The following is a 14,226-nucleotide window of genomic DNA, read 5'->3' as shown; positions in this document are numbered from 1 at the left end:
CCTTAAAAACCAATGATATACATTCTGCTCAGGTTGCTTTCCCTCAAGGTCCTAAGTGCAGTGCATGTCTATGAAACTTGGGAAGCCTTTGGTAATGCCAACAATAAAGTGAGGCAGCCCACTGAGAATAAAGCCAGCTCTTCAATACTCAGTTACATCTCCCCCACCCCCAGAAGCTCTTCAATAAAATGGGGGAATAAGTGAGAAGTATTTATTATAAACTTCACATGAGCTTGTGTGTTCTCAAGAAGTAACGAGTAATGTAGTAAATTCAAATTTATTTCAGTAAGACAAAGAAAATTAGAGTAAGTCAAATTTTCAAGTGAGAGGTTTCACTTTTAAAATATTTTAAAACAATTTCTTCTGGAACTATATTTTCCAATGGTTTCAGATTTTACGGAAAAATGAAAGCAGGTTATCAGAACTTACTAGGAGTACTTTCTTCTTTCCTAAGAACCTGTAATGCTTTTATTTGCTGAGATATTGTTCTAATCCACTGAGTCAGATTTGGTTGGTCTGAAAAATTTAACCTGCTAGAAAAGATTATAGAGAGTGTTTAGTATTCTGTTGTTGCTTAGTTTAAGATACAAAAAGACTCCTTAAATGATCAAGGGCATAGTTTAAACACAGTTCGAATATTAAAAAATAAAATTAAAAAGGGTGGGGAAAATTTGTTGCTTTAAAAAAAGTTAGAATAGATATTTGCCAATGGAAATGAAAATACATTACTTGTCAATTTGATGCTATTTATTTTTTATTCGTCAAGATTTTCACTTTTTTCAGTACTGGAGTTTGCTAGTATTTCTTAAATACCATAATCACCACATCATGACACTATTTACTTTACTGAGTGCTTCTCATGTTGCACTTAGTAAAGCATTTTACAGTATTAGATTTAATCTTCAAAATATTGTTATGAAATAGGTTATTTTATTATCCCCATTTTACAGATGAGGAAACTGAGGTTTAGAGCTATGTAACTTGACTAAGGCCATATATGGGATATTTGGCATCCAAACCCAACTGTATCAGACTCCAAAGCCTGTGTTCTTAATGACTGTGCCATAATTGACTCTCATGGGGAGAAAAAAACAAGACCCGAACCACAAAAGTGATATTTTTCTCTTTACATGCAGTGAATTCCTAACCTAATAGTTACTAATTTCTTTATCAGTTCAAATGCAGATAGAAGTCAGCACCATAACATTCTTTTACAATTAAAAAGCATGAGCTTAAATGCATATCTAACAGTATTTTAAGAACATTTTGTGGTAGCATAGACTAAGACATCATAGTTTGAACTCCTAAAATTGGAGAGAGAAAAACTGACTCTGCTTTGAATTAAACCCAAATAGTACCACAGAACTAAACGATTCATAGTTACAAAACTTAAATTAGCATTTGTGAATGTAAGATATATAATAACATAATTCTAAACTGAGAAATGACAAAGGTCAGTTTTGAAAAGGAGACATTATCAAATTTATATTTGAAATGAGTATGTCCAATACTCCTATTAACTAAAATTACCCTAAAAATTATGAAATAACAAAAATTTTACAATTTAAATACACTATCAGATTTTCATTTTTTGGCCCAATTCTTGACGCTATTATTGGCCAGTAAATTGCAAAAAATTGTATTTGTTAGTATGTTCAATAAAGTCAGTTAGAGCTCTCCCTTCTTCCCCTATCAATTTACTATGCAGCTCTTAAAAAGCATGAGGGAGATATTTAAAGTGGGGTCCTAGAAATTAAGACAGTTTTCATGAACACATGGGAACTTTACATCTTCTACAGTGTTTAAGGGTGATTAAGAAACTTACATTTTGGCTTATTCTTTTCTAAAAACCAAAATCATATTTCACAGGTCTGCTAGAAGAAATGATTAAATAAAAAGTCTGGAAAGTATCTGGAAAACATTATGTAACTACCTAGAGTGATCTCCCTCCCTGCCCTGGTTTATTATTTCATTATCTTCAAAGGAAGACTTCTTTCATATAAAAGTATTTATGAGTCAAAACTTACCTATTAAAAATATTTCTTGGTGGAAGCAGCAGAGGAATAACAGTATTACTCAAGCATTCACAAAGGGGACAAAGGAATTCTCCATTTTCTACATCATAGCTTGTATGTAAGCGTAATCTCTGTTGCCTTCGCTGTTCTTTAGCTTGAACGGAATCAAAATACCTTTACAATTAGAGAACATGAGGTATCAAAAACAATGGTAATTTTTCTCAATGAGAGCCATAAGCTTCAACATTTTAAATAATTTGTTTTTACAAATAATCTAAAAATTAAAATCTTAAAATGACCTGAATTATTTTTAACACTGATGGTTTAATTTTGATGGTAATTACCAAAATGGATTAAGAATTCTAAAACAGGAAAATTAAAAAAAAAAAAAAAGAGAGACTGTCTTGTAAACAATTATTCACAAAGTAGCATATTTCTTTGTCCCAGTGCTCTGTGGTTACCTTCCCAGGGCTGGTGGCTACTTCCTAATTGCTAGGGGACAGTTCATGACAACTCAATGAGCAGGGTACTGGAATAACAGCACTGATTTATTGGTTTTGCAGAAGCATAGGAAGCTCAGGGAGCCCTGACAGTCTTGGGAAGTAACCAGGCAAGTGCTAACACATTCAGTATCAAGTCGTTAACCTTGGACCTGAAGAAAGACATTCTTCTAAGGTTTATCCCACTGTAAAGATCCTTTTCTTCATCCAGTCTTTAAGCTAGTACAGATCCCCACATCAAAAAATGTATTTAATATACTATGAAGTTTCTAAGTCACTCCTTTAAATGCACTAACAAAGCAAATTAATTGTTACTTATTAAGCAGTAATATGGTATTCTTTTCTTCAATATCTTTAGAACTTTTCCCCTTTTTCTAGAATGGAATTTCCTTTATTAAAAAAATTTAATTTTGAGCCTCTGGATAAGCTTCTCTTGACTAATATTAAGAATATAAATTACCTTTGCCAACAATGGGCATGCATAACATGCCCACAGCTACCAGTATGTGTTCCGCAAGACAGATCAGGGTGCATGAATAATGGATCATACTTTTCTGCATTATAAAACAAAAACAAAATGAAAAACCAAGCATTTAATATTCCTTTAACAAATGTACAACTTTAAAGTGTGAAATCCATGATAAGCCCTTGTAAACTTCAAATGAAATGCTATTTTATTCCTTTGATTTGCAATACCAATAATTTATGCAAGACTTTGGATTATTTAGAAAACAAGACTCTCTAATTTTCATTACCCTGAGCAAAATAATGAAACATCCCTGAACTGTTAACTGAAACTGGAATCCCATATTTAAGAACATCTAATATTTTGAACATTGCATATTTTCAGGGCACTGAGAAACTTCCCATTCCCCCCAAATACCCTGAGCTCAAGGTAAAAGGGATATTGTTCATGGAGCTGCCTTTAATACCTTCAGGGCAGCTGGGTCACAATGATCTCTAACAAAACGATGTACTGGCAGTAATAGGGCGCTCCCTAGAGGAGGGTCGGCCTGAGGACACTCACGCAGAGAGTAGCCACAATTACTGCACCAGAGTCAAAGCTGCAGCAAAATATCCAGGAAGGCAGCCCAGACCAGAGTAGGGAAAAGGGGGCAATTCAGACAGTCTTCTGCTCTGGTTCTAAATTTTTATATTCAAAGGAGATGAAAAATGAAGACTAACATAAAGTGGGTAGCTGGCTTCTTTGGGAATTCTTGGAATTCTCTACATAAATCAGTAAAAACTCAAAAATTCCCTAACATTCTATAAAGAATTACTCAAGTTTCAATTTGCTTTATGTACTAGAACAGTGCAAATTTCACAGCATAAAGAAAATCTTTTATGATATAAATTACGAAAGCACGTAAAAAAATCTGCTTATAGCCAGCCAACTTTTCCAAGAAGGTAACAAAATGAATACAATTGGTGACTTTACCTTCAGCCTGGAATGAAATTTGTAAATTGCCTAGTTCAAATGATCATTTCTTAAGATGAAGCAGACCAATCCTTCTTGGCTTGAGAGTCATACTAGGAAGACTTTTCTTATAGAGAAAAAGCAGTCTTACCAGTGGACTCTCAAACCTCCTTCCAATCATACAGTGTGAAAGGCACTGGTTAAATAAGTGCTTTGGAAACTAAGACACAGTTCCTCCTCCCAAGAAGTTTACTGGTATCACTGAGGCACAGGCACATATAAATAAGCGTAAGAGTAGAAACATAAAAGAATCTGTGGTGGACATGTAATGTGCAGCTCTGATGCCCCTGCAGGAATGAGTGACATACTCCCTCAGCTGTTAGAAGAGGCACTCAACTGTTAGCCCTCTTTAAGGGACAACTGCTCTGTTCAAGGTTACACCTCTTTCCAGAGGTGGCCCACAGTCAGTCACTGATCAGCGCCAGGGTATAAAGATCCAGCCCCCTTGTCCCAACTCAGGACACCTTTGAAGGGCCATCCAGCTCCAGAGCTCCCATAGGGGTGGCTAAGGTCTTTTGGGGATTGCATCAAAGCTCAACTTCTTCCTCTGCCCAAACCTGCTTCCTTCCCCTCCATCCCACAGATGTGGATCCCAAGGCTCTCTTGAATAATGTCCTGCACTGCCTGGTAATCTCTATCTCAATCATCTAAATGAGAACCTGGTTCAAGGACTACTTCTCACAAGGGTAGCTCACACCACCATTCTTAAGGGATTCTACCCTGGATCTGTCTATGAGATAAAATAATTATTGCTATTTCAGTGTGTCAACTAATTATTAGGACTTTACAAATGTGCTGAAAAATGGGAAAGACTGTTAAGTATGTTAAAGTTACATCACAAACAACAGCTTTCCTTTGAATCCCTGCATTTATCAGATGTGTAATTCAGGCATGACACTTAACCTTCTGGAGTGTCTCCACATCTGTCAAGTGGGGAATTCTAAGTTACCTGCCCAAGACATCGTTATGCCTATAGAGTTATTATTAGATTAATAAAATCTCTGAGTATCCCCTACCATACTAAGTGGCAGTCATTATTAATACGGAGGATGAGGATCTAGCTATGACCTACCTGGATCCTGAATGAATTTACTTCTGTCTTTTGACAATACAGTTGATCTCTGAACGAATGCTGCCAGGACCATTGCCCTGCTTTCCACCTTCACCTCTTGCTCCTCTTGACACAATATACAGGTAACAAATTGTCTCTGTTCAGGCACCTGAGTTTGTGCTGGACCCAGTGCTGTTAGATTCATATCTGAAACCACAGGGCTGCAAGAAAAAGGTTCTGAGTATAATTAATGAGCCTAAGAAGTTTCTATATAATCATAAAACAGAAGACTCTAGGTATGTACATATTTAAAACACATGGTTTAGATGACTTGATCTGAAAGACACAAGTCTTTCATGTGTATCAAAGCCATCTCCCTCAATTCTCATAGCAATCCAATATGCAACACACAAGCCAGACACTAGGTTAACTGAGCCTTTGCCATTCATAAAAGAATGGCAAAGCTTTTCTGAATAATTTATATTTTAAGCATACACATGAATTATCCTACCTATAGTCAGAGATATGCTCATAAACAAATTCAGATTTCTAAGTTAGATTTGTCTAACTAAGAGGCTGCAAAATTTATCTATCAACTCTTCTATATTACTTCAGGATTAAATGTACTTATAAAGGAAGAAAAGCAACATCTTCCTCAGTTGAGAATGACTGATTAGATTTTAAAATCGTGATAATTTTTTACCTATTATCGAGAACAGCAGAGATAGAGGCATCCAGTTCTAACGTCTGCTGAAAGAGTTCTTTATTTTCATCAATAAAGTGCCGCTGCATCTCAGACATCTGGGCCATGATCTTTTCTCTGCGCAGTCTGGCAATCTCGGCTTTTCTCTTCCTCTCGGCTTTGTCTTTGTCTTTCGAACTCTGAAATTAGGCACATATAAACAAGCACTTGTCTCATTAATCTAAATAAAAGATCTTTCTTAACCTACCTAATATGTTAAAGAAAAAAACAAGCAGACCAAAAAGATTGCTACAAAAATTAACAAATAGTGGCACACTTTTTGGAATTTACGTGTTTGTGAATAATATCAACTACCAACTTATTGCAGATAAATTAATTGTTTATAGTGAGCTTGCTACAATCTTTCAGTATTACCACACTCTACATCTTATACCTCTTCCATTACAGTTCCTTCTGTCTCTGTCACAGGACTGGTGGATGAACTTTCCCTTATCTTCTTAATAGCATGAAAAGTCTACGGAAAAAAAAAGTCTATGAAAAAAACTATCAGTTATTCTGAAGCTATGAAACACTATAAAAATGTAAAGATAAACACTTAATATTTCTTACAAAAAGCAGAATGATGCAGAAAATTTTACCTTTAATATCCACCTAATCATATCTTTGTGGACTTCCAGGTAGGGAGCATTTTGTAGTGTTTCCAGCATACCTAGTATGCTAGGAGAGTTGTTTGGTGCTTCACCAGGTTCTACAACAGAAGGAAAAAAAGGCATAGGGACAATAGCTAAGCCTTCAAGGTGCTTATTACAATGCACAAAAAGATAATAAAGTTGCTTATAACATCATTTGCCCATCATTTGGTTACAGCTCTCCTTGACAGAAACTTTCAATACTTCTCAAAACGTGACATATTTGTACTTTACAAACAAGTTAACAACTAGAATGCTTTAATCATTCAAAACTAATATTCTATACCAAATGATTATTTTAATATAGCCTCTAAGGGGGGTGGGGGAGGGTACAGCTCAGTGGTTGAATGTGTTCTTAGTATGCATGAGGTCTTGTGTTCAATGCCATATCTCCATTAAAATAAACAAATAAACCTAATTACTACCCCTGCCCCTCACCAAATAACAAAGCCTCTAGCAAAATGAAATAAAAACCCAGCTGAAAGGCCTACCTGAGATTTTATAAGTCTAAGAAAATGAATTAGGATTGCAGGGGTCCATGTGCAAACACATTTATCTATTTGTTTTGAACTTTTCTTTAATAAAAATCTAGATTCAAAATAAAATAAATTTGTCTATGAATTCTTTATTTGAGAAAAAGATATAAAAGTCAAGTCCATATTGTCAAGAGTACATTTAACCCAATATTAAATCATTTAGGTTCTTTTTTTTTTTTTTAACATTTTTTATTGAGTTATAATCATTTTACAATGTTGTGTCAAATTCCAGTGTAGAGCACAATTTTTCAGTTATACATGAACATATATATATTCATTGTCACATTTTTTTCTCTGTGAGCTACCATAAGATCTTGTATATATTTCCCTGTGCTATACAGTATAATCTTGTTTATCTATTCTACATTTTGAAATCCTGATCTGTCCCTTCCCGATCTCTGCTCCCTTGGCAACCACAAGTTTGTATTCTGTGTCTGAGTCTGTTTCTGTTTTGTATTTATATTTTGTTTGTTTGTATTTATGTTTTGTTTGGTTTTTTTTAGATTCCACATATGAAAGATCTCATATGGTATTTTTCTTTCTCTTTCTGGCTTACTTCACTTAGAATGACATTCTCCAGGGACATCCATGTTGGGGTAAATGGCATTATGTTGTTTTTTATGGCTGAATAGTATTCTGTTGTATAAATATACCACATCTTCTTTATCCAGTCATCTGTTGATGGACATTTAGGCTGTTTCCATGTCTTGGCTATTGTAAATAATGCTACTATGAACATTGGGGTGCAGGTGTCTTTTTGAAGTAGGGTTCCTTCTGGATATATGCCCAGGAGCGGGATTCCTGGGTCATATGGTAAGTCTATTCCTAGTCTTTTGAGGAATCTCCATACTGTTTTCCACAGTGGCTTTCCTTGCTTCCCTCTCCCACTCTCTATTCTGTTTCACTGGTCTATATATCTGTTTTTGTACCAATACCATGCTGTCTTGATGACTGTAGCTCTATAGTATTGTCTGAAGTCTGGGAGAATTATTCCTCCAGCCTCTTTTTCTTCAGTAATGCTTTGGCAATTCTAGGTCTTTTGTGGTTCCATATAAATTTTATTATGATTTGTTCTAGTTCTGTGAAATATGTCCTGGGTAATTTGATAAGGATTGCATTAAATCTGTAGATTCCCTTGGGCAGTGTGACCATTTTAACAATATTGTTTCTTCCAATCCAAGAGCATGGGATATCGTTCCATTTTTTAAAGTCTTCTTTAATTTCCTTCATTAATGGTTTATAGTTTTCTGTGTATAATTCTTTTACCTCCCACCAAATAACACAGCCTCTAGCAAAATGAAATAAAAACCCAGCTGAAAGGCCTACCTGAGATTTTATAAGTCTAAGAAAATGAATTAGGATTGCAGGGGTCCATGTGCGTACACATTTATCTATTTGTTTTGACTTTTTCTTTAATAAAAATCTAGATTCAAAATAAAATAAACTTGTCTATGAATTCTTTATTTGAGAAAAAGATATAAAAGTCAAGTCCATAGTGTCAAAAGAGTACATTTAACCCAATATCAGCTCATTTAGTTTTATAGTTGGAAATGTACAATTATTAATTTTCTTGATTTAAGTGCTGCCACTCTGGCAAAATGTTCCTGTTTTCTAAGAGAGGAAGAAATTGAACTATGTGATCTGTTAATATTCTTCCAGATCTAAAACTCTGGGGCTATAGATTAGAGATCTGACTCTGAATAGTTTGTTTTAACTATGTAAAATGTTTAAAGAGAAATAAGAGGACTGTCTAGAGAAAATGATAATTGTTGAAAGAAAGAAAGAAAGAAGTGAAAGAAAACCTGAAATCAAATGACATGAGGGAGTTTTCTATGTTGGTTATCCCAAAGTAAAATCACTGGAGATAAAGAGGGCAGAAGATACAATGTTAATCCATCCAAAGAAATAGTGGCAGAGAAAAGAGTAGGGAAAGGCTGGCACCCAAGAATACAGTCTTCAGTGAGGAAGACTCTTCCTCTCACTTACCAGGATGAGGGCAAAAAGGGAAAAATAGAGATTTAGCAGGACTATTCCTCCTCATTCCCCAGTAGAACCCAGTATTCTCACAGTCATTATCTTTTAGGAAGAAATGGTAGAGACCATGACACTAAACAAAGTTATAGAAATAATCCTTTCCAATCAAGGAATTCATAAACTCCTATTATACCACCATAAATCCATTTAAGCACTTCAAAAAATTGCTGACTGCAGGTCTGGAACAGGGAAAGTACAAGATAAGCCTGGGACACCTTTTGTGCCAGAAAGCAAGGTGATGCTCTGATACTAGTGGGGTTGGGTCAAAAAGACACAGAGCCGATTTAACAGACTCCCACTGACCAAAACTGGCACAGTTTGAGCATCAAACTGAAAACTGATTAAACTGATTATAAAAATAATGAATGAATAAAAACCCAACGAGTAACTTTAAAAATCAAAAAGACCACAAAAAACCCCCTAAGCAAAACAAAAAAAGATTTCCGTTGCCACCAAACTGCAGGTAACTATCAGACAAACTGCTTATTCTGAAAATTAACAAAGAAAAAGTTTTTCTTTAGAGATCAAATACTACAACATCTAAAACAAGTAGTTCCAAAAAATGTGCAAATATAAAGCAAGTATAGCAAAACACTAACTACTGAATCTACGTAGTAGGTATACAGATGTTGACTGTATAACCCTTCCAATTTGTATGTTTGAAATTTTAATAATAAAAAGCTAGAAAAAACATTTCCTTGGTCTTCTAAAAAAAGTCACATTACTTTATATAAATTGACAATCTAATCCTCTATAGGTAATTTAAAAATTTTCATTATGTTTTTATAATAGAAATAATTAAAAAGTGAAATTCTAACAGCATACTTTGTATTTTTAAAAGTATATCCTAGAATTTAAATGTATGTGCTATACTGATTTCAAACTAAGGACTCCTCATTAGTTTTTTCTGTTTATGAATTAAAATTTATGTTTTCAAAGTTGTGTGAGCCCCAAGTATTTTTATAAAAAAGTATTTATTAGGATCTGATATAGTACCTTTAATACACAGGTGAATACAGACAGCCTCAGAAATTAAGATTCAATATATTTAAAACCTATATGACCAAGTGAAAGAGGTTATATACATTTTAAAATCACTGATATGTTGAGTTAATTTAGTAAAAAGTGTATACATACTTGATATCTTCTGAGTGAAGGTAAATGTTATTACGTGCTCCTCCATGACATTCTCTAAATGCTGTTTTTCTTCTTGTAGTGCCATTCCAATTAAATGTAACACCTAAAATACAATATGTTTTGTAACGTTCAGTAAAACAAAAATCAAGTACACATTTTTCTAAGAAATAATAAAACAGAATTCACTATTGAAAAAAGATAAATCAAACTATTAAAGATTAAATGCAATAAAAACAATTCAAAGTACTAATTTTTGTTAAATTCAAACTCTAAAGTTCATTTTCTAACACAGAATTCTCAGCAAGGAAACAAAAATTTCTGTTTCAGCTTGGAAGAAAATTCAATTGCAAATTCTTAGGGTAAATTTAAATTACTAACAGCTGTGACCAGATAGCCATATAACAAAAATTTTCAATTTTATTCCACCCTTACACAACAGTCTTAAAAATCACCAAATCTAAGAATCAGTAGCCAAATAATTAGAGCTGAATGCATCTATTACGTAATTATCTATCTATAATACTCCTAGTTCAGTTTCTCTAAGGACTAAAAATATTAATCTCAGAAAGAGACACACTTTTATTTCTAATGCCACAGCATTTGGAAAAATGTTCAGCATATCTTCCAAAAATTCCTTAACAGATTTCTAAGAAAATATTTAACTATACTGAATCTATCTGCACTTTTATTGTTCTTTATCCTTCTACCCAATTTTTGAAGGAGATATGTGTGTGGTGTCTTTGTATCTTTCTGTACACACAGGGCAACTGTGGTTGTCAGAGACTTGGTAGAACTAAGTTACCCTGAATGACATAAAGCAAATATACACATAAGTAATGTTCACTCTTTTTCTCTATCATTTCCCACAGATCTTTTGCTCATATAATACTGATGATCTCTAGTATACCACAACTCCATGCTTTTACATTGTAAGTGTATGTTTATAAACAGGAGGGGGTATAAGTATACAAATACCTTAGCCAATGAGACACTTGAGCCTGCTCAGACGGTAAGGAGAACAGCAAGGAAAGCTCCGGAGAAAGGTTCACCTTCATATGAATTCTGGCTTCAGTGCTTTCAAACTACATGCCTTAAGGGAATCCCTCTGAGGCTAATTTTATCATTTTTAAAATGGAAAAAAACAGATTCCCTCTAGAGTTTTGGGAGTTACAAATATTTTATTGTATACAAGAATGCCTAGCAGAGAATATGGCACAGGGTAGGTTAATGCTATTAACTGAGTATTTTATTAAGTTACTTACTAGTTGGGTAACATGGACAAGATTAATTGAATCTCACTGAAACTTGCCTTCATCATCTATACAGTGGAAAAACTAATCATAGGGGTATTATATGCTTTTAATGCAAGATTAATTTATGAATGACTTACATGAAAGCTATAAAGTAAAATACAAAGAAGGTTCTAGACTTGCCACTTATAAGCTATAGAACCATAAGTCTCTGAGTTTTAATTTCTTTAACTGCAAAATATATATATTAATGAACTCACAGATTTTTAAAGAGAATTAAGTGAAAAACAAAGCAAAGATAACATACTATACAAGTATCAGAGTACTGCATAAAGAAAGACATATCAGGACCAATCAGAGAGGCAGATGGGCCAACAGGATCAAGGTAATCACAACCATGTAGTATAAAAAATCTGCCAGGCTCTCATTTTCATAGTCAGACACAGAAACAGTAACAAAATTTATTTCAAATTAAGGTAACTCTGAGTTTTATCCTGTTTTCTGTGTATAGATACTAACAAGAGTATTTTGTATTTTCATTTTTACTACAAAAACACCAAAATATAAATAATAAGTATCTTCATACTTACCCTTTGCAGCATGGACTCAGACCAGACACATCCGTTATGCTCTACAGTCCATTGCAATATTGTTCTCATGATTAACAACATGACATCTGATTGCAAAATGTTAACCAGACTTGCAAACAGAGGGCAGAATGGAGGCAAAACTGGAGGTGGAAGTGCTGAAAATAAAGTTATTATTGGCTTCTTTTGTAGAACATGCTTAAAAATAAACAAACAAAAAACCTATCCCTTTATTATATACTTTTAATAGCCTTCAAAGAATATTCATTAATAGACATCTTAAAGCTATATTTTACTTCTCAAGGTCAGCCAAATGCATAAAACCAACTACATAAACAGCAGCAGTAAAAAGGAAAGTTTATTCCCTAGAAATGTCTTAAGATCTGAAATAAAACCATTAACCCAGAGGTGACTCAGTACAGACTATGTCTATATTAGCATATTTATTAGCCTTTTAAATGTTCACTCAGAAAGCTTGTATTTTAATCTTCCACTTCACCAAGGATCATCAGCACTGTCAATAGGAAAAAGTTTGTTTTCTGGGGGGGAGGTGAAAAGGGGGAATTAGATTTATTGATTGATTTATCTATTTATTTATTTATTTTAATGGAAATACTGGGGATGGAACCCAGGATCTTATGTATGCTAGGCATGTACTCTACTATTGGGCTATATTCTCCTCCAACAGAAAATAATGTTTAACAAGTAAGAGACTGACACGAGATTTGGAGAAAAGAGTAAAAATACCTGTATCTTCCTTATTTTGTCTTTTCAATTTCCGTTGAGCTTCCTCTGCCTAATAAAAAAGAATGTAATTTGGACAGGCAATTAGTAACTCAAACCAACTTACTACCCAAAACTACTGACGTAAATTAACCTTTGTCATATTAACTTCTAAATTTTAGGAGACTTTTATTCTTAGTTTTATAATTCCCTCAAATTGATATCAAGGTTAATTCTGCTCCTCCCCTAAAAGAATCCCCCCACGTGGATTCTTCCTTGATTTAAAATGCAGGGAAAACATGTACCAACCAAAACTAAAAAACTTATTTACGTCTGAGCTCTACTTCATGCATCACAAACTAATAAACAAAAACTTTATGTTTAAATTTCATGTCATTTATTGAAAACTTATTTTTAAGAGTAGACTGCTAAAAGTCAAAATTTAACTAGCTAAGAATGATCAGGAAAATTTCATATATCACCATGGAAAAGCAAACTGTTAAGTACTAGCAATTCTGAAATGAGTGTAAAATCGGTTAACTGATTATAATACAGGTTGACAATCTGCCTTCAAAAGCCAATAAAATATGTAAAATTATATATGTGTAGGTATGTATATAATTATACAGACCTTACATAACTATACACAAAATACTCAGGGGAAAACTCCAAATGTTAAGTGGTGGTATTATAAGTAATCTATACTTTCTTTTTTATACCTTTCCATATTTTCCTAATTTCCTACAATAAAAATGTATCCTTTTTCAATCTGTGAAAAGCAATAAAAGTTGTTTAGAAAAAAATAAAACAAAACCAAAAAGACCCCAAGTAATCACTTTCCAGTGCACTTTTAATTTCCCCAATTACCTTGGATTGCTCTGCCCTTGAAAAGTGATAGAAATACAAATTGAACTCTTTGGCACACTCTGGTTTCAGTTCGTACATGCCTCGTCCTGTTAATCCAGGTTTCCTTTAAAGGGAAAAAAATCCTTAAATCTCATATGCTGCTGGTAAATGTAAGCTGAAACTACACTCTGTGGATTCATTTGGTAATCTACAGACAAAGCTTTATGCATCCATTTAATCCATCATGTCCACTCTGAATTTATTCATGCTAGCTAGACATGCTAGATTGACTATGATTCAAACCATCACATGCGACTGTGGCGGGGAAGGTATAGCTTAGTCGTAGAGCATGTTTAGCATGCACGAGGGTCCTGGGTTCGATCCCCAGTACCTCCATTAAATAAACAGCTAAATAAGTAAACAAGTGAATGTGATGGTCATGGTAGTGACAAAAATTTAAAGTCTAACAACAGGAAATAGGTTACACATATTATGACATCTCCAAACAGTTGAACACTATTAAAAGTGATATTAATTTCTGTATTTTGGCGTGGGAAGATGTCTGTGATAAGTTCAACCAAGTGAAAAAAAGTAGGTGCGATTTTAGAGTTTAGAGAACTTTTCTACATTTTTTCTATATTTTCTCTAAAAATATGCACTGTTTTTAAGTCAACAAAA

At 33.8% G+C, this 14,226-nt stretch overlaps 1 protein-coding gene across 6 annotated transcripts in view; it reads right to left on the bottom strand.

The window, feature by feature from the left end:
- Positions 1 to 14,226, bottom strand: part of UBR2 (ubiquitin protein ligase E3 component n-recognin 2) — a 96,317-nt gene that overhangs the window by 20,456 nt on the left and 61,635 nt on the right. For 3 of the 6 annotated variants that reach the window (XM_074348742.1, XM_074348740.1, XM_074348744.1), the window contains 11 exons: positions 13,570 to 13,672; positions 12,727 to 12,775; positions 11,983 to 12,137; positions 10,143 to 10,245; positions 6,385 to 6,494; positions 6,180 to 6,260; positions 5,747 to 5,925; positions 5,065 to 5,264; positions 2,976 to 3,069; positions 2,028 to 2,189; positions 430 to 533 (listed from right to left, as the gene is read on the bottom strand). In XM_074348742.1, coding sequence (XP_074204843.1) covers positions 430 to 533; positions 2,028 to 2,189; positions 2,976 to 3,069; positions 5,065 to 5,264; positions 5,747 to 5,925; positions 6,180 to 6,260; positions 6,385 to 6,494; positions 10,143 to 10,245; positions 11,983 to 12,137; positions 12,727 to 12,775; positions 13,570 to 13,672 — 1,340 coding nt within the window. Of the gene's footprint in view, positions 1 to 429; positions 534 to 2,027; positions 2,190 to 2,975; positions 3,070 to 5,064; positions 5,265 to 5,746; positions 5,926 to 6,179; positions 6,261 to 6,384; positions 6,495 to 10,142; positions 10,246 to 11,982; positions 12,138 to 12,726; positions 12,776 to 13,569; positions 13,673 to 14,226 lie in introns of those variants that run through there. The other 3 variants (XM_074348743.1, XM_074348745.1, XM_074348746.1) reach the window with 3 other exon arrangements.

The sequence above is a fragment of the Camelus bactrianus genome, chromosome 20 (genome assembly GCF_048773025.1).
Source record: "Camelus bactrianus isolate YW-2024 breed Bactrian camel chromosome 20, ASM4877302v1, whole genome shotgun sequence".
Taxonomy (NCBI): Eukaryota; Metazoa; Chordata; class Mammalia; order Artiodactyla; family Camelidae; genus Camelus; species Camelus bactrianus.
This window is presented reverse-complemented; position numbering and strand designations above follow the sequence as displayed.